At 34.8% G+C, this 23,283-nt stretch overlaps 1 protein-coding gene across 1 annotated transcript in view; it reads left to right on the forward strand.

Moving 5' to 3' along the window:
- The window catches only part of DDX46 (DEAD-box helicase 46), a 61,390-nt gene that overhangs the window by 1,184 nt on the left and 36,923 nt on the right, over positions 1-23,283 (forward strand). The window contains exons 2-13 of the mRNA XM_007461368.1: positions 1,238-1,426; positions 2,798-2,941; positions 6,663-6,759; positions 9,068-9,233; positions 10,700-10,851; positions 12,209-12,322; positions 13,754-13,919; positions 14,632-14,752; positions 15,323-15,498; positions 16,436-16,557; positions 18,145-18,223; positions 20,028-20,110. Of these exons, the coding sequence (XP_007461430.1) occupies positions 1,238-1,426; positions 2,798-2,941; positions 6,663-6,759; positions 9,068-9,233; positions 10,700-10,851; positions 12,209-12,322; positions 13,754-13,919; positions 14,632-14,752; positions 15,323-15,498; positions 16,436-16,557; positions 18,145-18,223; positions 20,028-20,110 (1,609 nt within the window). The remainder of the gene's footprint in view (positions 1-1,237; positions 1,427-2,797; positions 2,942-6,662; positions 6,760-9,067; positions 9,234-10,699; positions 10,852-12,208; positions 12,323-13,753; positions 13,920-14,631; positions 14,753-15,322; positions 15,499-16,435; positions 16,558-18,144; positions 18,224-20,027; positions 20,111-23,283) is intronic.

Consider the following 23,283-nt stretch of genomic DNA (forward strand, 5'->3'; position numbering starts at 1 on the left):
ATTCCTGCTCTCCCTGACTTAATTCAGGCCCTAATCATTTATTACTCAGACTGCTACACCTACCTCAAGTTACCTTCCTCTGATCTTGCGCTTCCAGTTGATTCCACACTGCAGCCAGAGTGACACTTCTGAAATTAACATAAGATTATGTCATTTCCTTGCTTTCATGTCTGTTGGTTCTTACTGCTTCCAAGATGAAGTGAGACTCTTCAGCACAGCCTTCAGGGCCCTTCCCAAGAAGGTCCTTTCTACCTCTTCGGCCTTCTCCCCCACTTCTCTGCCTTGCCTGGCTTCTGTACTAGATTTGCTGTTGCACTTGACATTTAATTAGTCATTAAAATATTCAGATTTTGACACTTCTCAACAATTCTACACGAGACATTCTGGTCCAAGTCAACGCTGTCTCTTACTTGGACGATTGCTGTAGCATTCTACCTGTTTTCCCTGCTTCTGTCCTTGCCTTTCTTTGGTTTGTTCTCCCCTCAGCAGCCAGAGTAATGCTTTAAAAATAGTAGAGAGGTTATGTCACTCCTCTGCTTAAAATCTTCCAATAATTTCTCATCTTTTCTCAAAGTAAAAGAGAAAGTCCTTATAATGGCCTATAAGGCTCTCCACATTTGGCTACCATGCTGTTCCTCTGACCTCATCTCATGACACTTTCTCTCACTCATTCAACTCCAACCACATCTGGTTCCTTGCTGTTCCTTAAACACACCAATCAAGGTTCCTCTTCAGGGTCTTTGCACTTACTGTGCCTTTTGCCTGGAAAGTTTCTCCCTCACATATCTCCATGGTTCCTTCCTTTATTTCCTTCAAACCTCTGAAATGGCACTTTATTAGTGAGGCCTTCTCTAATCACCTGGTGTAAAGGAGCAAACTTCCTACCTCCCACTGTCTCTCTTTTTCCTTTACTTTCAACTGTTTTTCTCCATACCACCAAATACATATTATATACTTATTTCTTTACTTGCCTGTCCTCTCTTCCTTTACCAGAATGGAAGCTGCTTGAGGCCCAAAGGCAGGAACTTGGTCTCTTTGGCTTACTGTCCTTCCTTCTTTTTCAGGACAGTGTGCTATAGCAGAAGAGTTCATTCTTTCCCCCTAATTTAAAAAAAGTTTACGTATAAGAAGTCCTTTCAATGTTTATCTGCTGAGATTTTTTTTAGAAAATAATAAAATAAATAAAATGTAATAGAAGCTGTGTTTGCTAAGCTTAATCTTTAAATTAATTATCTAGCCACTATCGGAAGCGATCAGCATCACGGGGACGCTCTGGAAGTCGATCTAGAAGTCGCTCACCGTCAGACAAAAGAAGTAAACGTGGAGATGACAGAAGGTCTAGAAGCAGGGATAGAGATAGAAGGAGAGAGAGGTCTCGTAGCAGGGATAAAAGAAGATCTCGGTCAAGAGACAGGAAGCGTCTGAGGTAAGACATTAATCTCCACAGGACTCTTGATAAATTGGACCTTCTCAGGCAAATCAGGCTTGTTCAAAAATTTTGGACTAGAATTTAGTGGCCCCTTTGCAGGCCCTCTGCTTTTACCCCAACTTGTTTGATTAGGTACAGAAGTGATTTGCCTAGAACAAGAACTTTCAAATAGTACTTTTTTTCCCCTTTCCACTGTCATTTTCAAACAATGAAGTAAAAGCTAAGGTAATATGCCATCAGGGGGGTTCTAGTCTAATCCTGTCCCAAGAGGGCTGACCCCTGTGTTCAGAGCAACTGCTAGAGCTGACAGGAGAAGGAAACAGGGCAGAGCCATCTCCATACTCTGTTTGAAACTATTTTAAAGAACTTTTTTAGATTTAACCAAAGAACATCCTAATTTTTTTACACTTGATTAAATATTCCATGGTACCACCCAAGCAGCCATAACTTCTAGAGGTAGAAAACAGTCTCTAAATAAAAATAATCTTCCCCACACCAAAAAAAGATTTCTCATAAAGTTTCTCATTAAAATGGGAAAGAAGACAAGGTTATACAGGTGCTGTGAACTGATCACAGAAAGAACTTTGACTTCATCTTTTTCAGACATTGGAAGGAGAGATTGCAAAAGTGTCACCTGGTACTTAGGGAAAATATTCACCTGTAACAATGTGGATAACACTAACTTATTCAATTTTATATTATGTGGTACCAGGAACAGTTTCATACAATTCAGTCAAGTACTTGTTAAGTGAAATTGGTCGTTAAAGATTTGGTCTTTGACTTTTTGGTGTGAAAGAATCACAAGATTTTAGAGCAAGAAGGATTTTGAGATTATTTGGGGAAGTCTCCATATTTTACAGATGAGGAAACTGAGACCCAAGGAGTTGATCTGCCCTATGTATGTCACTAATTAGTAGTACCAGGGTAGAAATTCTTGTCTCCTAATTTTCATATCTGTGATCTTTCCACAGCCCCATTCTGCCCATCCTTATACTTAGGTTTTGGCTGTCTTTGAAATTTAGATTTTCTGCTATAGGTCATAAATTTCAAACAGCTCTTGTTACATATTTCCTCTGTTTTTCAACAAACATCGCTTTGAAATTAGTATCATTTATTTCATTGACCACTTGTAAGGACTGGCTTTACTTGTTCCCTGTTTAGCTGATTTGATAGTTGAAATTAGTATATTTCATTGACCACTTGTAAGGACTGGCTTTACTTGTTCCCTGTTTAGCTGATTTGATAGTTAATTGAAATCTGTCTTTAATAATGGTAATAATTAAGAAACTTCTTTCAACATGAGGCAGAACCATGGTCTGAAGTAGGCGTTCCACTTGGTCATAGAATAAATGAAGTGTCCCCTTTCAGGCGTTCCAGAAGTAGAGAGAGAGATCGAAGTCGAGAGCGAAGAAGATCTCGAAGTCGAGACAGGAGACGTTCGAGGAGTAGAAGCCGGGGCCGGAGATCCCGATCCTCCAGTCCTGGCAATAAAAGCAAGAAAGCTGAAAATAGGTAGGTTGGGAACTGACTCTCTTCCCTACAGTTTTTTTTTTTTTTTTTTTTTTTTTTTTTTTTTTTTTTTTTTTTGCGGTACGTGGGCCTCTCACTGTTGTGGCCTCTTCCGTTGTGGAGCACAGGCTCCGGATGCGCAGGCTCAGCAGCCATGGCTCACAGGTCCAGCCGCTCCGTGGCATGTGGGATCTTCCCGGACTGGGGCGCGAACCCGTGTCCCCTGCATCAGCAGGCAGACTCTCAACCACTGCGCCACCAGGGAAGCCCCCTACAGTTTTTTTAAAAAATCTTTATAAATACTGAATTTGGCTGCTGCCATGAGCTGTTAGCTGAATTATTTCAGTAGGTTATAAAGCTTGTAATGCTTTTAGAAAATGCTAGATTCTATTAGTTTTAACACTCATAATGCATTGTTCTTTTATTTAATATCTGCTATTAATGGTCAGAAATGCATATTATATACATCTTTGTGGGAACTGTGTTTTTTCCTTTGAAATTATTTTCTTGGCATTTCCCATGTTGATTGACAAATAACTGTTTTACTCATGGTGTGCATTGCTGAATTGCTATTCATAATGGGTGAACTTTGCTTTTGTAAGTTAAATGTACCTGTTTCCTTAAGATGTCAGTACCATTCAATTTTGAGATATTATTTATGTCTATTAGACATAATACACTTACTCTTTTTGTTTCTCTTATTAGTGGTTTGTTCTTTGCCATTATTGTTTCTAAAGTGGTGTCATGGGATGTATGGATTTGTTCTGTTTTCTCTATATTAGTTAATGAGGATTTTTGCCATGTCATTTATTTTGCTTTATAAATTTTACTTTTATTTTGTCAAGGTCAGTGTACTAATGCCCATTGGGACTATTTTAAATTTTAAAATATAAATTCAGAGAAATGAGTTAAATATAAACATGCAGCTTATTAAATAATTATAAGGCAAGATCCACGTAACCGCCACCAAAGTCAAGAAATAGAACATTTTCTGTACCCCCGGAAGCCCTCCATGTCCCTTCCCTAACCCAGCTCCCTCCTTCCCTATATAAAAACACTCCTGACTTTTGTGCTAGTAATTTGTGTCCTAATTGTTTCCTTATAGTTTTACCACCTGTGTGTATAACTGGAAAAAGAATAGTCTAGATTTATGTTTTTTAACTTTACATGAATGAGTCTTGTCTTCTTTTGTGATTTTGCTCAACATTGAGAGTTATCTGTGTTGCTCATAACAGTAGTTTGTTTATTTATTTGTTTGTTTGTTTATTTATTTATTTATTTATTGCATTATGCGGGCCTCTCACTGTTGTGGCCTCTCCCATTGTGGAGCACAGGCTCCGGACGCGCAGGCTCAGTGGCCATGGCTCACGGGCCTAGCCACTCCGCGGCATGTGGGATCTTCCCAGACCGGGGCACGAACCCGTGTCCCCTGCATCGGCAGGCGGACTCCCAACCACTGTGCCACCAGGGAAGCCCCAACAGTAGTTTATTTTTATTGCTGAACACTATTCTGGGGTATAAATATACCACTATTTATTTATCCATTCTACTGAGATGGATGTTTGGGTTGTTTTAACTTTGGAGCTATTATGAACATTTTTGTATATATATCCTAGTATACATGTGTATGAGTTTCCCTTGGGTATATATATATATATATATATATATATATATATATATAGGAGTGAAGATCATTATTGACTCTGTAAAAATACTTTTTTCTTTTAAAAATGTTCTCTTGTGTATATATATATATATATATATATATATATATATATATAGGAGTGAAGTTACATGGTCATAGAATAAACATAGCTTCATTTTAACTAAGTAATCCGAAATGCTTTCCAAGGAGTTTGTACTAATTATACTTCCAGCAGTATATGAGAATTGTATCCCTCCATACCATTGCCAGTATTAGGTATTGTCAGCCCTTTTGATTTTTGTTTATTTGTTAGACATGTAATAGCAATATCATTATGGTTTTAATTTGCATTTCCTTGATTACTAATGAAGTTGAACACTTTTTCATATGTTTCTTGGTCATTCATATTTCCTCTTTTCTAAAGCACATGTTTAAATGTTTTGCTCATTTTCCTATTGGGTTGTTTCTGTCGTTAAAAATTGATTTATAGGGGGGTTTTGTTTTTAAATATTCTGGATAGTTGTTTTTTGTCATTTATGTGAGGGGCAGATATATTACTCTGGTTTGTCTTTTTACTCTGTAATGATACTTTTGAGGAACAAAGACTTAAGAAATGTTCATAAAATGAAGAAAATTAATAAGATGATTGAGGAAAACCTGACAAGGGCAGTGTGAAAAAAGATTATAGGCTATACTCAGTCTAAACATAAAGGATTAGCATGCTGCTTTTAACAATATATAAAAAAGATAATACAATCATAAACTAGTTGGATTTATTCCAGGAATGGAAGGTTGGTTTAACATTGGAAAATCATTCCGTATGATCCTCTACATTAGTAAGATTCAAGGAGAAAAGTCTTGGTTATCTAAGTAGATTCAGGAAAAGCATCTTACTAACTTCAACATACATTGATGTTTAAAAGTTCTTAGCAGACATGAATAGAAAAGTATTTGATAAACTGATGATAAAATTAGGAATGCAAAGGGCATAAACACTTTTGAAGAACAAGTTATGAGGGCTTGCACTACCAGGTATCAAGACTTGTTATAAAGTTACAGAAATTAAGAGTGTTGCTTTATTGTAAGGATAGACAAGTAGATCACTGGAAACATATAAAGAACTCAGAATCAGATCCACGCATATAAGGTCATTTGATAAATGACAGTGGTGACATTGTAAATAGTAGGAAAAAGTTTTTCCAATAAATGGTGTTAGGGACATTTGCTATGCTTTAATAAAATAGGACTGGCTACCTCATTCTGTGTGCAAAAAGCATTTCCAAACAGATTAAAAACCAAATTAGATGGCAAAGCTATAAACTTTTTAGGAGTTTGTACTAGAGAATATCTTCTTTGCCTCTTGAGTATCTTCAAAGTTGGAAAAATTTCTTAAGATGCTTTAAAAAGCACCAATCATAAAGGAGGGAAAAAAGTCAACTAATTTGATTACATTACAATTAAGGGATTTTATTCATTATTAGATGCCCTAAGTAGGGTCAAAATGCAAGCCTATTGGGATTTTTTTTTTTTTTGCGGTATGCAGGCCTCTCACTGCTGTGGCCTCTCCCCTTGCGGAGCACAGGCTCCGGATGCACAGGCTCAGCGGCCATGGCTCATGGGCCCAGCTGCTCCGCGGCATGTGGCATCTTCCCGGACTGGGGCACGAACCTGTGTCCCCTGCATCAGCAGGCGGACTCTCAACCACTGTGCCACCAGGGAAGCCCCGCCTATTGGGATTTTAAATATTATTACATATATCAGTTGTCTTGTAGACTATTAATGTCTTTGTGTATTTCTCCATTTGTTAAATTTTAATTTTGTTATTTAAATTTTGTAATTATTTTTATATGCTGTGTCCAGTTTTCCTTTGGTCATTTTCCAGATATCTAATAATATTTGCAGTTAGTGTCATGGGATTAATTCTTCATTTTATTTCCAAAGTGTTCATTAATGGTATATAAAAATTCAGTTGACTCTTGGAAGTTTATTTCTTACATAAAAAGTAAAATACAAGTCTAAGTATTCTAAAATTAATGTTTCCAAAAACAAATAGATGATGTCCCTCTCTTTTTTTGGTAGGTCTAGGTCCAAAGAGAAAACAGATAGTGGGGAAAGTTCTAAAGAGAAGAAAAAAGACAAAGACGACAAAGAGGATGAAAAAGAAAAGGATGCCGGTGTATGTTTACTAACATAAGTAATCGTATAATATCAAATTTGTTTCTGTAGTGACAGATTCTTGTTTTTTAATGCTGTGTGTTTTATTTTTAAGTAAATGATAATAGATTTGTAAAATAAACAGGTAAAATAATAGTTGTCCCATGAGAAAATTTTTCAGAAAAAAGTTGCATATCTATACAAATTATCTAATTTTATGTGCAAAATGTGATCATACTATATACAGTATTCTGTGCCTTGCTTTTTGTCACTTTTAAATTATGAATTATTTTATCAATATGTAAAGTCTTAAGAGTAATAAATAGCAGTATACGAACTATCTAACTTAAGAAGTAGAATACCTTTCTGTTTTCATTTGTTAAATATTGGATATCTTTCTGTAGCTGCATACAGAGGTAGAGCTTGTTGTTTGTAATGCCTGCATAGTGTTTTGTTGAAAAAAGGTAGATGGATATTTAGGCTGTCTCCAGTCTGTAGTTATAAACAATGATATATTAATCCTTGTACACATGTGTTTTGTGAATATAGTATAGGGTAAATTGGTATCAGTAAAATAAATGACTTTGTCAATGGGTATATATATATAGCTTTCCCTCAGTATCCTAGGGGCTTTGGTTATAGGACCCCTGCAGATACCAAAATCTTCAGATGTTCAAGTTCCTTATATAACATGATGTAGTATAACTTACACATATCCTCCCCGCATACATTGTCATCTCTAGATTATGATACCTAATATGACGTAAATGCTGTGAATAGTTGTAAACATAATGTAAATGCTATGTGAACAGTTCCCAGCATGGGGCAAATTCTAGTTTTGATATTTGGAACTTTCTGGAATTTTTTTCCTGAATACTTTTGATCCACAGTTTGTTGAATTCTGAGGATGTGGACTCACAGACACAGAGGGCTCGCTGTATACATTTAACATTTTGATGAATAGTATCAAATTGCTCTCCAAAAAAGTTGTATAAGTTTTACGATTTTAGACATATGAAAATGTTTATTTCTTCACATTCTTGCTAACATGGCTATTTCAAAGTTTAATTTTTGCCAGTATAATTGGTTTCTTGTTATTTTGAGTTGCATATCTTTAAATATGAGTAAATATTTTTAAATACTATGAACATAATGCAAACTAATAATTAAATAAGGTATTTTAAGTTTATTTACTATTTGCACTTTTCTTAGAATGCCTAGTCATATCTTTTGCCCATTTTAGAATATATTATAGCTTCACTTTTTTTCCTTTTTTTTTTGAGTTCTATTTGTTTAGTGTTTTTTTTTTTTTAAGGGACCTGCTTTCTGAGCAGTGTATCTAAGAAAAGATATAACACAAGAAGTCTGGGAGTCTGGTTTCTGATCTAGTTTCTACTAGTCTTGAATGAGTGGGTGATCTTGAGAAAAACACAAGCTTTCTGGGACTCATCTTCAGAGAGGATGGAATTATTATAAAGGATATAAATTCAGGATCAAAGCTTTTTGTTTAAGAAATAAACTTATTTTAAAAATACAAACATAATATAACTGTATTATAAAATACTTGGAAAGTCAGAAATAATCCTCTGTAATCCTAGGTGCCCAAAATGCCATCATCATTATCATTTATTAATATTTTCTTTGACTTTTATACATGTGTATTTCCATAACTACCTGTAAGGTAGCGTGTCTAAAATTTTGATTTCTATAATGCTTAATCTTTAAGTCCCTGATTATGACTGCAAATGATTTGCTCTCTCCTTTTAAGAGTATTATTAATAATCTTGATACAGGCTTTAGAATGGCTGTTCCTAGGAAACCTAGACCTAAAGGCTAAAAGATCAAAACTTCTTAATCATGTTGTTAAATAGCTTTTATTTACTCAGTAATTTGTAATAGAAAATTGCTTTTCATGGAGGCAGTCTTGGAGGAGTTTAGAGGATTTAAAGTTGAGAATAACTAATAACTAGGGAACTTTGCTTGCTAGTTAATTTAGTTTCCACTTAGAGGGAGAAATTGAATTCATGTGTGCATATTGCTTGTAACTAAAATGAGATTAATTTATGTTGTTTGAAGTCTGTCTGCTTTCTTAGTTGAAGATGCTTTTTATTGTGATTTCATTTTGCTAGTTTATTCCTGAATATATTTAAAAGATGTGTGATCTAAATCTGGTCTAAATTTAGGAGTTTTGTGTACATCTATTTTCAGGAGTTTTGTGTACATCTATTTTTCCTTTTTTTATACTTTGGAGAAGTTATCTGGAATGTCACTTGGAGTAAAATTGTTGATCCTTATTTCCCTCTCTCTATTTCTCTTATTTTTCCCCCAAGAACTTTGACCAGAATAAGCTAGAAGAAGAAATGAGAAAGCGAAAAGAAAGGGTAGAGAAATGGCGGGAAGAACAACGTAAAAAGGCCATGGAAAACATAGGGGAACTGAAAAAGGAAATTGAAGAGATGAAACAAGGGAAAAAGTGGAGTTTAGAAGATGATGATGGTATATTGATTTGTTAGACTAATAGACTATATAACAATTCATGTAGAATATTCTAGAATTATGAGTAATAGGCCATTTTTATTGTGGAAAAACATACATAATGTTTACTATTTTAACCATTTTTAAGTGTACAATTCAGTGACAATTAAGGACATTCACAGTGTTGTGCAACCTTCACCACTGTCCATTTCCAGAACTAAACAAAAACTCTGTACCTCATTCAACAATAATTCTCCATCCTGTCCCCCTCCCCCCCCATTTCTGTTAACTTCTAATCCACTTTCTGATTCTGTGAATTGCCTGTTTTAGGTACCTCATGTAAGTGGAATCATACAATATTTGTCTTTTTGTGTCGGGCTTATTTCACTTAGCAAAGTGTCTTCAAGTTTCATCCATGTTGTAACATGTCTCAGAATTTCCTTCTCTTTTAAGGCTGGATAGTATTACATGGTACATATATACTGCATTTTGTTTACCTATTCATCTGTTGCTGCATATATAAGTTTCTGTCTTTTGGGTATTGTGAATAATGCTTCTATGAGAATTGGTGTGCAAGTATCTGATTGAGTCCCAACTTTCAGTTCTTTTGGGTATATACCTAGAAGTAGAATCACTAGTTTCATTTTGAGATTTTTAAACGCCCCTTTTAATGTTTACATTAAATTTTAAAATTGTATAGTAGTGTTTGGTAAGGATCACTGATTTTACCTTAGAGTGGAGAGTTAGGTGCTTATGGGCATAGTCAGTAAATAGCTCTTTAATTTTTTACTTCAAATGTTAGTAATGAGGGTAAGTTAAGGGCATGTTTTCAAGTCCCTCTGATTTTTTCATAAATTATAAGAGAAACATTTCCCCTCCACATCTGATATTGATGTTTAAGATTTTAGAAAAGTGGAAGAGTGTGAGATATTATAGGAGAAGGGAATTTTGCTCCATTTTCTGTGAAAATTCCTGTGAATTTTTCATTTTCTGTGAAAGTTGAACTAAATAGATGAATGGATTATACCTTTAAGTGGTGATGATATCTTAGTTATGTAAAAAACATTAGATTGTCTTTAATTAAGAATGTGCTATTATTTTTGCTTTGTGTCATTTAAAGAAAGATAATTGCAAGAAATAAACATACCATTTTAGCAGACAGAGTTTTTAGTTCTGCTTCTGCTAGCATAGTTGTAAAACAATACCGGAGATCCATTTTTTAGACATATTAGTCTTAACTTAAACTCTTTTCAGTTTAATAATTTATAATTTATTTCTTTTATTATTAGTATTGTTCAAAACTAATACCTGCTGGATTTAAAACCTTGCCAGTGTGAGTATTTGAACTGCGTTGTGCCTGGGTTAATTGGTAAGGAAGGTGTTTGGGTAGTAAGAGAAAAGGCTTTAATGGGGGGGCGGTGTGGTCTCATTGTGAAGTATTTCCTTTTGAAACACAAATTCAAAGAAAGTGTATTCTGATATTTTAGATGATGAAGATGATCCTGCAGAGGCTGAAAAGGAAGGAAATGAAATGGAGGGTGAGGAGTTAGATCCATTAGATGCTTACATGGAAGAAGTGAAAGAGGAAGTAAAAAAGTTTAATATGAGAAGTGTGAAAGGTGGTGGGGGAAATGAAAAGGTATGGAATTTTCTCCTATTTTTAAAGATTTACATTCCTAATTGGGTAACTTGAATTCATTGGTGCATTGACCTACTGCTGACATGCATGGCTTTATAAAGTTAATGATTTTGTTTCCTTCCCCATCTCAGAAGTGTCAATACTTTTCTAAATAGCAGAGATACTAGTGAATTTTTTTTTTTTTTACATTTAAACATTTTATTTATACCAAAAAAACAGAATTTATTAGACTGTTACTTTCCTATTAGACTGTAACTTTATTTATTTATTTTACTTTTATTTATTTTTTAACATCTTTATTGGGATATAATTGCTTTACAATGGTGTGTTAGTTTCTGCTTTATGACAAAGTGAATCAGTTATACATATACATATGTTCCCATATCTCTTCCCTCTTGCCTTTCCCTCCTTCCCACCCTCCCTATCCCACCCCTCCAGGTGGTCATACTAGTGAATTTTAACTGCAAATGTTCTTTTAGAAGTCACTGTTAACTACCATCTTCTTTGTTTAGTATTTTTTCTTACTTGTTGCCTTCTCAGTAGGTCCTCTTCAGTTTCAGTAAGCCCTGCGTAGGTCCTTCTCCAGCACTCCCATCTTTTATGCTCCTGATCCTCTTTACTCTAGTTTTTCTTTTTCTTAATAGCATTTATTACCTTTTGAAAAATTATATAAATTAATTTTTTGTTGTGTTTATTCCTTCTTCTAAAAACTTCCCAAGAGCAGTGATCTTTACCATACCTGTCTTGTTTATTGATTTATCCTAAGGTCCCAGAATAGTATTTGGCTTGTTGAATGAGTGAAAAGTACCATTTAGTAGTATTTTTAAAATAAATTATATTACATAATATTATATAAAATTATATATTATATACTGCATTACCTATATATTAATGTGTTACAAAATATAATACCATTGTATTACATTTAAAAAAAATTTTTTTTTAATATTTATTTGGTTGCATCGGGTCTTAGTTGCGGCATGCATGATCTTCATTGCGGCGTGTGGGCTTCTCTAGTTGCGGCATGTGGGCTTCTCTAGTTCTGGCGTGCAGCCTCAGTAGTTGCGGCATGTGGGGTCTTAGTTCCCTGACCAGGGATCAAACCCACATCCCCTGCATTGGAAGGCAGATTCTTAACCTTTGGACCACCAGGGAAGTACCTACATTTTTAAATTCAAGCAAGTCAGTAAGGAGAAAGCAGACCACGTTTTGTTTTTTCATTAGGTTGTCACTAACAACTAAGTTAATTCAAATTATAAATTGTGACATTCAAATTATAAATTGTAAATTATCATTGTGTTTCATTTGGTGTATAATTTGTGTTTCAACTTTACAATGTTTTATATTCTTTTTTTAGAAGTCTGGGCCAACAGTCACAAAAGTTGTCACTGTTGTCACAACCAAAAAAGCAGTCGTAGATTCTGATAAGAAGAAAGGTGAGCTAATGGAGAATGACCAGGATGCCATGGAGGTAATTATTCATTAATTTTTATTTATTTATTTATGGCTGCGTTGGGTCTTCGTTGCTGTGTGCGGGCCTTCTCCGGTTGCAGTGAGTGGGGGCTACTGCCCGCTGTGGTGCATGGGCCTTTCTTTGCAGTGGCTTCTCTTGCTGCAGAGCATGGGCTCTAGGCGCCCAGGCCTCAGGAGTTGTGGCACGCAGGCTCTGGAGCACAGGCTCAGTAGTTGTGGCACATGGGCTTAGTTGCTCCGCAGCATGTGTGATCCTCCCGGACCAGGGCTCGAACCCGTGTCCCCTGCATTGGCAGATGGGCTCTCAACCACTACGCCACCAGGGGAGCCCCCTTCATTAATTTTTGACTTTGTTTGCGATACTGTCCTAGAAGTATTTATAAGAAAGCATTGATGGAAGTGTGCTTTTCAGTTACTCTTAGGAGAAATTCTTGCTTTTCTCAACAGTATTATAGCTGCATATTCAAATTGGTAGAACATTCTAACATCTTTGACCTCTTGTTGTATGCCCACTTTTTTTTTAAATTGAAGTATAGTTGATTTATAATACAGTGTTAGTTTCAGGTATACAGCAAAGTGATTCAGATATATATATCTGTCTATAGGTATATATACATATATATACACATACACACAAACACATATATACACACGTGTATATATATATATATATTTTTTTTTTTTTTTTTTTTTAGGTTCTTCAGACCAATTTTTTTTTTTTTTTTTAGATTCTTTTCCATTTTCGGTTATTACATGATATTGCATATAGTTCCCTGTGCTATACAGTGAATCCTTGTTGTTTGTTTTATGTATAGCAGTTTCTGTCTGTTAATCCCATACTCCTAATTTATCCCTCCCCTTCCCCTTTCCCCTTTGATAGCCCTAAGTTTGTTTTCCGTGTCTGTGAGTCTGTTTCTGTTTTGCAAATAAATTCATTTGTATTATTTTTTAGATTCCACGTATAAGTGATCTCATATAATATTTGTCTTTCTCTGTCTGACTAAATTCACATAGTATGATATTCTCTAGGTTCATCCCTGTTGCTGCACAAGTGTATGCCCACTTTTTGATTCCCACTTGTCCCTCATCAGCTCATCCCAGACGTAGAATAGGGAGAGAAGAAATGAAGTAACAGAATAAATTAAATTTTTTTCCTATTAGCACTCATTGTAAAGATTTATATAGAGAAAACTATAGGAAAACTTTATTAAAGCCGTGTTAAAATTATTTTTTTATTTTAGCTTTATATTGTTATTACAGCTTTCTATAAGGGCAAAGAAAAAATAAACTAAGTTGGAAAATTCAGAAAATAAAGTAAAAGCCAAAGAATATTTTCTAGGAGAGGAGGATCTTTAAAACTAGGAATATTTCTTCCCATAGGAGAAAGTAGTAATGGATTTAGCTCTTAATTTTTCTTTTTTAATTATAGTATTCTTCAGAGGAGGAAGAAGTTGATCTTCAGACTGCCCTTACAGGTTATCAGACAAAGCAGAGAAAGCTTCTAGAACCAGTGGATCATGGAAAAATTGAATATGAACAATTCAGAAAAAACTTTTACGTTGAAGTTCCAGAACTGGCAAAAATGTCTCAAGAGGGTAGAATTTTTTTATTCATTTATTGGTTATTGTGGGAACAGAGGGAGTACACTTCACCTTGCCTGGGAGGAATGTTGATAGGCCTGTGAGTTGATGCATGAGTAGGAGGAATTTGCCTGGCTTACCTGGAGAAATGAGAGGGAACTAGAAGGCGAGAAGTCATTCTAGAGTAGGACAACATCTGCAAAGATTTGGAGCAGTGAGGAATTAGTGTGTTTTTGGAAACATTTAAAAAAATGAGCAAAAATTAGTTTGGCTCATGTAGTTGAGATTTTTAGCATCGAAAATACTCTTCATGTGAAGTTAGCAAATAAAATAGTTAACCTTTTCTGATATTTGAGAGTTAGGAACCAGTGTGAATCTGTGTGATATTGCTAGAATAAGGATAATCTGGGCAACCTTTGCTTAAAGAACAAGTGGTTGTATTACTTGTCAATCATTGTTCTTTTATTGCTGGTACAATTTAAGTCAAAATAAAAGCCAAATTGTAGAAATTGGAGTGTTTCTTTTGTTCCTAATTGGTTGCAGCAGTAATCGCTTTAGTTTTCTCTCTGAGCTGTTCAGTACTTTGTCACGTAGCTTTTCTATGGAATTATCTTCAGGAACACTAGAAAAGAATTGAAAATTTTTAATCTTACCATGCCTCACTGAAAAGTAGAAGGCACCATTAGAACAATATTTAAGAGTTTTTAATCTGGATTTTGTTTTGTAGAAGTGAATGTATTTCGGTTGGAAATGGAGGGCATTATTGTCAAGGGAAAAGGTTGCCCCAAACCAATTAAATCTTGGGTTCAGTGTGGGATTTCTATGAAGATCTTAAATTCTCTCAAAAAGTAAGTGTTCATCAGTTGTCCACATTTTTCAGTATCTTGCTACTAAAAATAGCCCTTTACACAAATAATTCCTCTGCTTACATTTTTACTCTAATGGGAAAACTTGATTATTTTTTCTTAAACAGTTTTATTGAGATATAATTTACATACCATAACATTTACCCTTTAAGTTTACAATTTGATGATTTTTAGTATATTTATGGAGTTGTGCAGTCATTACCATAATCTAATTTTAGAATATTTTCATTATCCCCGAAAGAGGTCTGGATCCATTAGTAGTCAGTTTTCTCCTTTCTCCTCCACATTAGACAACCTCTCATCTACTATTTTTATAGATTTTTCTATTCTGGACATTTCATATAAATAAGATCATACTAATATAGTCTTTTGTGACTGGCTTCTTTTAATTAGCTTAGTATTTTCAAATATTTCTACATCATCCATGATGTAGAATGTCTCAGTACTTCATTCCTTTTCATTGTATGGATGTACATTTTGGAAAACTTTTACAGTTTGAGGGACCCAGAGATCACAGTTCTTACCTTGTCTTCCTTTGGTTTGCTTTTTAAGGCATGGTTATGAAAAGCCTACGCCAATCCAAACCCAGGCGATTCCTGCTATAATGTCTGGACGAGATTTGATTGGTATTGCCAAGACAGGAAGTGGAAAGACCATTGCCTTTCTGTTGCCTATGTTTAGACACATCATGGATCAGAGGTCATTAGAAGAAGGAGAGGGACCAATAGGTAAAATTCCTTTCATTAAACTATTTTTTCAGTTAACAACTTTGTTGTCCGTTAATCAGAAAGACCTGATACTTTGTAATGTTAATTATAACAATAAAGATGTCTTTATGTACATTTCCTTTATAAATTTGGCACTTTGGGGCTGATTTCCCCTTACCAGCAGGTGGAGTGAGAATCTTCAGAGCTCTGGAGTGACATCTCAGAAGTACAAAAACAGCCTCTCCTGGCACAGCTCAGTTTTTAAACTCTGACTCGGCAGGTAGACTCCTCGTGCATCTATCTGTTTATTTATGTTGAGGTTTGTTCTTAGCCCGTATCAGTGGATCTATAAACTCAACATAGAAGATTGTAGGGAAGTGTATTTTTCTTTTCTTTTTTTTTTTTTTTTTGGCCTTAAAAGGCTGTAGTGCCAACATTTCATTCAGGATTAGGTCTTTAGATTCAGTGTTCTTGATTCATTTGGCAGAGATCTCTTCTCCAAATTTGAGTAGGGTTTTGGAAAGTTGTTCAACTCCTCTCTTGACAACAGAGGGCACAGTATATTTCTCCTCTGTCTTTGCCCCTCAGACCAAGGTTGTTTCTGGAAGCCATGGCATGGCTCTTCAGCATAGTGAGTCACTTGATTATCTTTGCTCTCTGATTTTCAGTTGAGAATGATTTGCATTCTTTTCAACCAAGTATTTTCCTGATGGTTGAGTAAGGTATTTAACTCTCATTTATCTTCCTATAGCATGTTCTTAAAATCTTCTTAAAATTATCCTTCACCACAATCTCTGCTATTACAAAACTTGAAATAGGATTTTCAAAGGTGCATAAAACAGATTAAAACTAAATTTAGACTAAGATCTGAACTTGATTGCAGAGGTTAAATTTAACACTATAAAGCTTAGCCTCTCAAGAATTTTGGTGGTTAGGCTTTTGACATTTATCTTTTCAGCTGTCATCATGACTCCAACTCGAGAACTGGCTTTACAGATTACTAAGGAATGTAAGAAGTTTTCGAAGACCTTGGGCCTTAGAGTGGTCTGTGTTTATGGAGGAACAGGAATCAGTGAGCAGGTAGTTATAAAAGGAACATTCAGTTTTTCCAGTCTTTTTAAAAATTGAATGACTTAATAATGTAAAAGTGATTTTTTGCTTTGGTGTTTTCTGTATTGATTGCTTCTAAAATCTTTAAAATGAGGTGTGAAAATAATAGTAAGAATGAATTATGTTAAAGTTATATTTTAGAATTTTTGAGTCATTTTCATATCTTAGCTTTCCTGTGCTTGTCTTTCCCCACTCAAGGAAGCAGATTATTTTTTCCATTTTACAGATGTTCAGAAAGGTTAAGTTGACCAAAGTCTTTAGCTTAGTAAGACTTGTCCTAGAATCTAGGTCTTAGGATTCCTGGACCAACATTTATTTTCTCTAATCTAAATGACATCTTTAAAAGGTGGTTTTGAGTGGGATGTATTAATATCAGAGTTTCATTTGCATTCTTAAATGATTTTAGTAAGAATTATTTAAACATACCTTCATTCACTCTCTTTAGATTGGCATTTCTCCATGTGTCTTCTAAAGAATACTAGTCATCAGATATTTTGCTTTAACTAGAAGAAGGAAAAATACTGGGTTCTGTGGTCAAATAAGTTTTGGAAATGTTGGACTATGCAAAGTTAAAATTTCCTTTTCTGCAAGACTTCTTAGTTGTTAATAAGCTAATATTGTGATGCTAGAAAAAAACGGGATAAATTAAGTGGCGTTTTCTGAACATATTTAACCCCGAAACCACCAGGACTTCTCAGATTTTAGACACATCTTGGGAATATTTGCTTTTGTTATCCCAGTGCTATCTTATTTTATTTATTTATTTATTTATTTTTATTTTTATTTTTTTTGTGGTACGCAGGCCTCTCACTGCTGTGGCCTCTCCTGTTGCGGAGCACAGGCTCCGGACGCGCAGGCTCAGTGGCCATGGCTCACGAGCCCAGCCGCTCCACGGCATGTGGGATCTTCCCGGACCTGGGCACGAACCCCCACGTCCCCTGCATCGGCAGGCGGACTCTAAACCACTGCGCCACCAGGGAAGCCCCCAATGCTATCTTAAACGCTTGAAGTTAGTTTTCTAAGTTTATCTGTGTCAGTTTTTTTGGCCATAGCCTGTAGTAAATACAGTTACAAAATAAGGTGGTACATGCATGCATATTTATATAGAAGTCAAACAAAGTTTTATAATGTCTAACAAAGTCTAGTGTTTTCCATTCTATTTCATTTTTAAAATGCAGGTTGTGACTTAACTGATTTCGTGATTCACTAATGGAAACAAATCTCAATTTGAAAAACATTGATCTATCAAATTTCTTTATTTACTGCTCTCTCATATTCCTTTCTTGGTTTTGAGGAGTTGTGTCAAATTAAAATTGGTAAAAACCTCTGGTTTTCATTGATTTCAAAGTTACAGCATCATATGGTCTTTCTGCTGCTTCCAATTCCTTTATTAGTGCTCCAGCATTCCAAAGAATTAAGCAGGAGCCTTTGGTGTCTTCTAATCAGACCTGGCTGTCTTACCTTATGGAGCTCTGCAAGGACCTCAGTCAGTATTTTCAAGTTTGTAAAGAAGCATTAGTGATAAATACACTATAAAATTTCATCTTTTCTTATTAGATTGCTGAGCTGAAAAGAGGTGCTGAAATTATTGTTTGCACACCTGGTCGAATGATTGACATGTTAGCAGCTAACAGTGGTAAGTCAGGGGTGTTGGGGTTTTTTTGTTGTTGTTCGTTTTTTTGTTCTCTTTTCTCCTTTTTGAATTCTGTACATTTTTGTTAAAGCAGAAACAAGAAACCACCAAAGGTTTCTACATTTCTTCTTAAAGCTGTAATATCTTGAAATTTGTACTGTAGCAAGCTTTTGTTGCAAGTATTCATAATATTTTTGCAATTTAATTAAAAAAATTTTTTTTCACAACTACTCCATCTGATTTTTTTTTTTTTTTTTTAGCACTTAACGTGGATTCTTAATTCAATTTTGGCCTAGCTTTGCTTTTAAAAGGGTGGGGGACTATTTCTTTTTAAGTATACAATTTAGACTTTTTCTCCATAGGAGCCAGTACTTTCTTGCAATACTAGATAAGTTAAGATCTTGCAGCTTCAAGAAAATTTATCTTTTGTAAATTTGCATGTTTTTAGCTCAAATATTGTGCTTTGTTAAATTATTCCCTATCAAAACTGTTACTAAACTGTTGACATTATTTAACTTCTGTGGAGAAAGGCCCTTCAAGATTTATAGAACTGGGCTTCCGAGACTTAAACCATCAAAGGTAGGTAATTTAATGCTGTTCCCAATCTTGCAAAACTAATTGGGGCTGCACATGTAGTATGGAATACTTAAATATTAGAAAGCATTTATTTTGGCACATTTCTGTTTTTTGAAGAAAATGCTTTCAAACGTTTTCGTTGTAGTATTCAGTATATATATATATATATATATAGTAGAATATTTAAAACTTGGAGTAATGCATGTTTCTAATAGCATTTTGCTTGGATTTCTGTGTACACTTAATTCTAATTCTACATGAAGTTGGTAAAGTGACATTGGTATTGATAAGTCATTGTGCTTGTATAGCATATGAAAAGTTTTGGGTTGAATGCTAATGAAATAATTCCTTGTTTTTTCTCAATGCTGCATTGATTGTCTCCTCCTGAAATTCATCTTGATTAATTTTATCTTTTCCCTTTATCTGTCCTTTTGGTTTATATTTAATAACTGTTTTATACATGCTTTTGCCAGGTGATTGAATCAACAGTTGATAGAAATGCTTGTGTTAATCCTTTAGAAAGGGTTTCCTGTCTATGTATTTAGTTTTTTCTGGCTAAGAAGCCAGTTGCATTTATTTAAACCAGTGGGAGCACTGTGTAAAATAGGATTTGTATCTTTGTGTAAAAAAATGTATCTATGTAATACATTGATTTTTAAAAATTTTTGTGTAATATGTTAGTTACGTAATGATATTGAATAGCTTCTTATTTATGTTTTGACATGCCCGTTAGAAGCTTCTAACTGTATATAAGTAGGTTATGTACTACATAAAGTATTGTAGAGAGATTTTCTGCGTCTGAAGTAGTTAGCACTGGAACTTGCTTTCCACACATACGCTGTAATCTCTAATATGTTTTTTCCTAGGTGATGCTGTCAGATAATGGCTGATGTGGCTCGATGCTCCATCTCAGTCTTAGTTTTATGATGTGTTTTGGAGAGGGCTGTTTTCTGAATTTTACAGGTTCTTCAGGCCCTATGATGGTATGCAAGAGACGAGTTTGACAAAATAAAGGGCCTCATATACCCATTGTCAGAAAGTATTTGCCAGTAGATTAAGATATTGTAAACCAAAATTTCTTTTCACTGTTTAAAGATACCTAACTCACCCCTCTGGTTAAGTCAGGCATTTTAGTTCCCTTTACAGTTTTTTAAAGATTTTGGTAGTCATAAAATGAATTGTGACTGATTTTTAGTTTTCTTTTTGTCTTTATTTTTTTTCCTCATGTTAGGTCGGGTTACAAATCTTCGAAGAGTGACTTATGTTGTTTTAGATGAAGCAGACAGAATGTTTGACATGGGTTTTGAACCACAGGTATTTATTAAATTTCTTAGTGTTTTGAACTATAAAGTAAACCTTGTAACTGCCATGAGCATTAAATATTTGTATGGTTTCTGAAATTCTCACACACATTTCTGTTGTGTGGTGATACAGTGGATTGAGGACATAGGGAATTGAAGTAAATATTTATGTTTTGGATTCTTCATTAAACTTGTTCAGGAGGTATTTGTGCAGGCTTTCCTAAGCCATCTAAAACCATCATTGGTAAAATTAGAAGTGGAGTCCTAATAGAAACTTAAGCTTTCATATTTTATAGTTTTCATTGTACTTCCAAATAAATTGCTTTAATTCATGCTTTTCACTACCTCATGATCTAGATAGCACAGGTTGTTTACATTCTCCAGATGTAAAAACTAAGGCCCAAAGCATTTGTCTAGCTTAGATTTTATATTCTTCATGTGTGCAGTTTTGTTCAATACAAAATTTTAGTGATAAAAGCCTAAAGGCTACAAAAAAAAAAAAAAGCCTAAAGAAAAACATGTTAAAAGGTGGTAGAGGGGCTTCCCTGGTGGTCCAGTGGGTAAGACTCCATGCTTCCAATGCATGGTGCACAGGTTCGATCCCTGGTTGGGGAACAAGATCCCGCATGCATGCTGCAACTAAGAGCCGGCATGCCACAACTAAGACCCGGTGCAGCAATCAATCAATCAATCAACCAGTCAATAATTAATTAATTAATTAATTAATTAATTATTTTAAAAGGTGGTAGAAATTTTTCTTAGCAAGAGGAGCTGTATGAGTAGTCAATGGGCTATGGATGCCAAAAAAATGCTTTTAAATCACAAACTGCAGTAATAGAAATGGAATATTGGAAAGGGATATGGTTAAAGTGTTCATTCTTTTCCGTTTATTCATGTATTCTCCAAAAATGTATTACCTGTCATATGATAGTGCATGTATTTTGTTTAGATTTAGGGACCACATTCTAAATGAGATACAAAGGAGCATATAAGAATAAACAGGACTATGGTAATACTTGAGCCATGTGAGAAACAGTTAAAGGAATGAGGAATATTTAGTTTGAAGTAGGGGATTTGGTAGCATCCTATAACTCTTTGAATAAAGTCTATCACATGAAAGAAGCATTAAATTTATCCTTTGGGTCCCAACAAGTAGGACTGGGATAGTGGGGAAGCTATAGGGAGCTTGATCTGAGTGTAATGTGAAAAAGGACTGGATAAGCATTTTGGGGAGATTAAACAGGTTACTTTGTAGGAGGGAGGTATTGAATATGCTTTTTAATTACGTGTTCTAGTAGAGACAGCAGGTCCATTTGTAGAAAGAGAGTAGAGGGAGTTGAAGAAGTCAGGTGGAATATGGAGCTGGGTGCCCTTTCCCAGTCAGTTCAGTGGTTTTTATCGTATTCGTGGAACTTTACAACCATCACCACTATCCAATATCAGAACATTTTCATGCCCCCTCACCAAAACTCTGTCCTGATTAGTTGCTTTTGTTTTGAGTCATATCATTGTGAATTTTTAAAAATCTCCTTTTTATAATGTTTTGTCATTCTAGAGGGTGTAAAAATAGATGCATGTGTTCAGTCTCTCATTTTTAACCAGAAATTGATCTCATGGCTTTTTCTTGGTGTATTCCTTTGTTTATGGACTGCTTTTTCAGTAGAAAGTGCTTGAGGTACATTCTTTGAGTCTTTGCATGTCTGGAAAGTCTTTGGTCTACCCTCACATTTATTTGATATTTAGCCAGATATGAGGTGAGGATTATTTTCCCTCAGAATTTCTTTTTGTCTCCATTGGTTTTCTTTCTTTTCTTTTTTAAAAAAATATTTATTTATTTATTTGGCTGCACTGGGTCTTAGTTTCGGCATACGGGATCTTTAGTTGTGGCATGTGGGATCTAGTTCCCTAACCAGGGATTGAACCCGGGCCTGCTGCATTGGGAGTGTGGAGTCTTAGCCACTGGACCACCAGGGAAGTCCCTCCATTGGTTTTCTTGAGAAATTCAATGTTACTCAGTTATCAACCTTTTGTATTTAATTTGTACTTTTTGTCTTGAAACTTTTTGGATCTTTATCCTAATGTTCTATGTCATTTAGGCTTGTTTTCTTCAACTAGTGTCCTGACTACTTGGTGGGTTCTTTCCGTCTAGAAACTCAGATCCTTCTGTTTTGAGAAATTTTCTTGAATTACTTTTTGATAATTTCCTTCTCTTTGTTTTCTGGAACTCTTATTATTTGAATGTTGGACCTTTTGGACGCATCCTTTAATTTTCTTAATTTTTCTTAAGAATTTTGCATCTCTGTCATTTTGCTGTACTAGGAGATTTCCTAAACTCAAAGCTTTCAACCTTTCTGTTGAATTTTTAAATTCTGCTTTCATAGTTTTAATTTCTAAATGTTCTTTTCTTTTCTCTGAATTTTTATTTTAAATGGCACCCTGTTCTTGTCTCAAAGATACAGAAATTTCTTAAGTTTCCCTGGATATTGATAGTTTTTTGAAATTTTCATCTCCTTGCATAGTCTCTTTCTCCCTTCTTGCTTCTTTTTTTTTTTTCTGTTTGCCAGTACATTTGAAAGCTTTAGGTTAAACAGATTCAAGAACACTAAAATAGTCTTACATTTGTTAAAGAAATCAACTTTTAATTTTCCTAAAAGGAAAACACCAGTTCCTGACTATTTTTTACTACCAAGTTGTACCAGACATTCAAGGAGTAAATAATTATGTTCCTAATCATACTTTATTTCAAAGTATAAAAAAGAGGGAATACTCATCAATTTATAAGGTCATTATAATCTTTTACTTTTAAAAGAGCTCTGTTAAGGTTTAATTATATACCATAGAACTCACTTTGTTAAAGTGTGTAATAAAATGGGTTTTAGTACACATACATGTTTGTTGAGCCATCACCACAGTTCAGTTTTAGAAGATTTCTTTCACCAGAAAAATGTCTTGTGCCTGTCTGCATTCATTTTCTATTTCCACCTCAGCCCGAGGCAGCCACTAATTTGCTTTCTGTCTTAAAAGATTTGCCTTTTCTGGACATTTCATATAAATGGAATCATACAGGGAGTTTCCTAGTGGTCCAGTGGTTAGGACTCAGTGCTTTCAGTGCCGTAGTCCGGGTTCAGTCCCTGGTCAGGGAACTAAGATCCCGCAAGCCGTGCTGTGGGGGGTGGAGGGGGTGGA

Source organism: Lipotes vexillifer, unplaced genomic scaffold (assembly GCF_000442215.2).
Source record: "Lipotes vexillifer unplaced genomic scaffold, Lipotes_vexillifer_v1.1 scaffold217, whole genome shotgun sequence".
Lineage (NCBI taxonomy): Eukaryota > Metazoa > Chordata > Mammalia > Artiodactyla > Lipotidae > Lipotes > Lipotes vexillifer.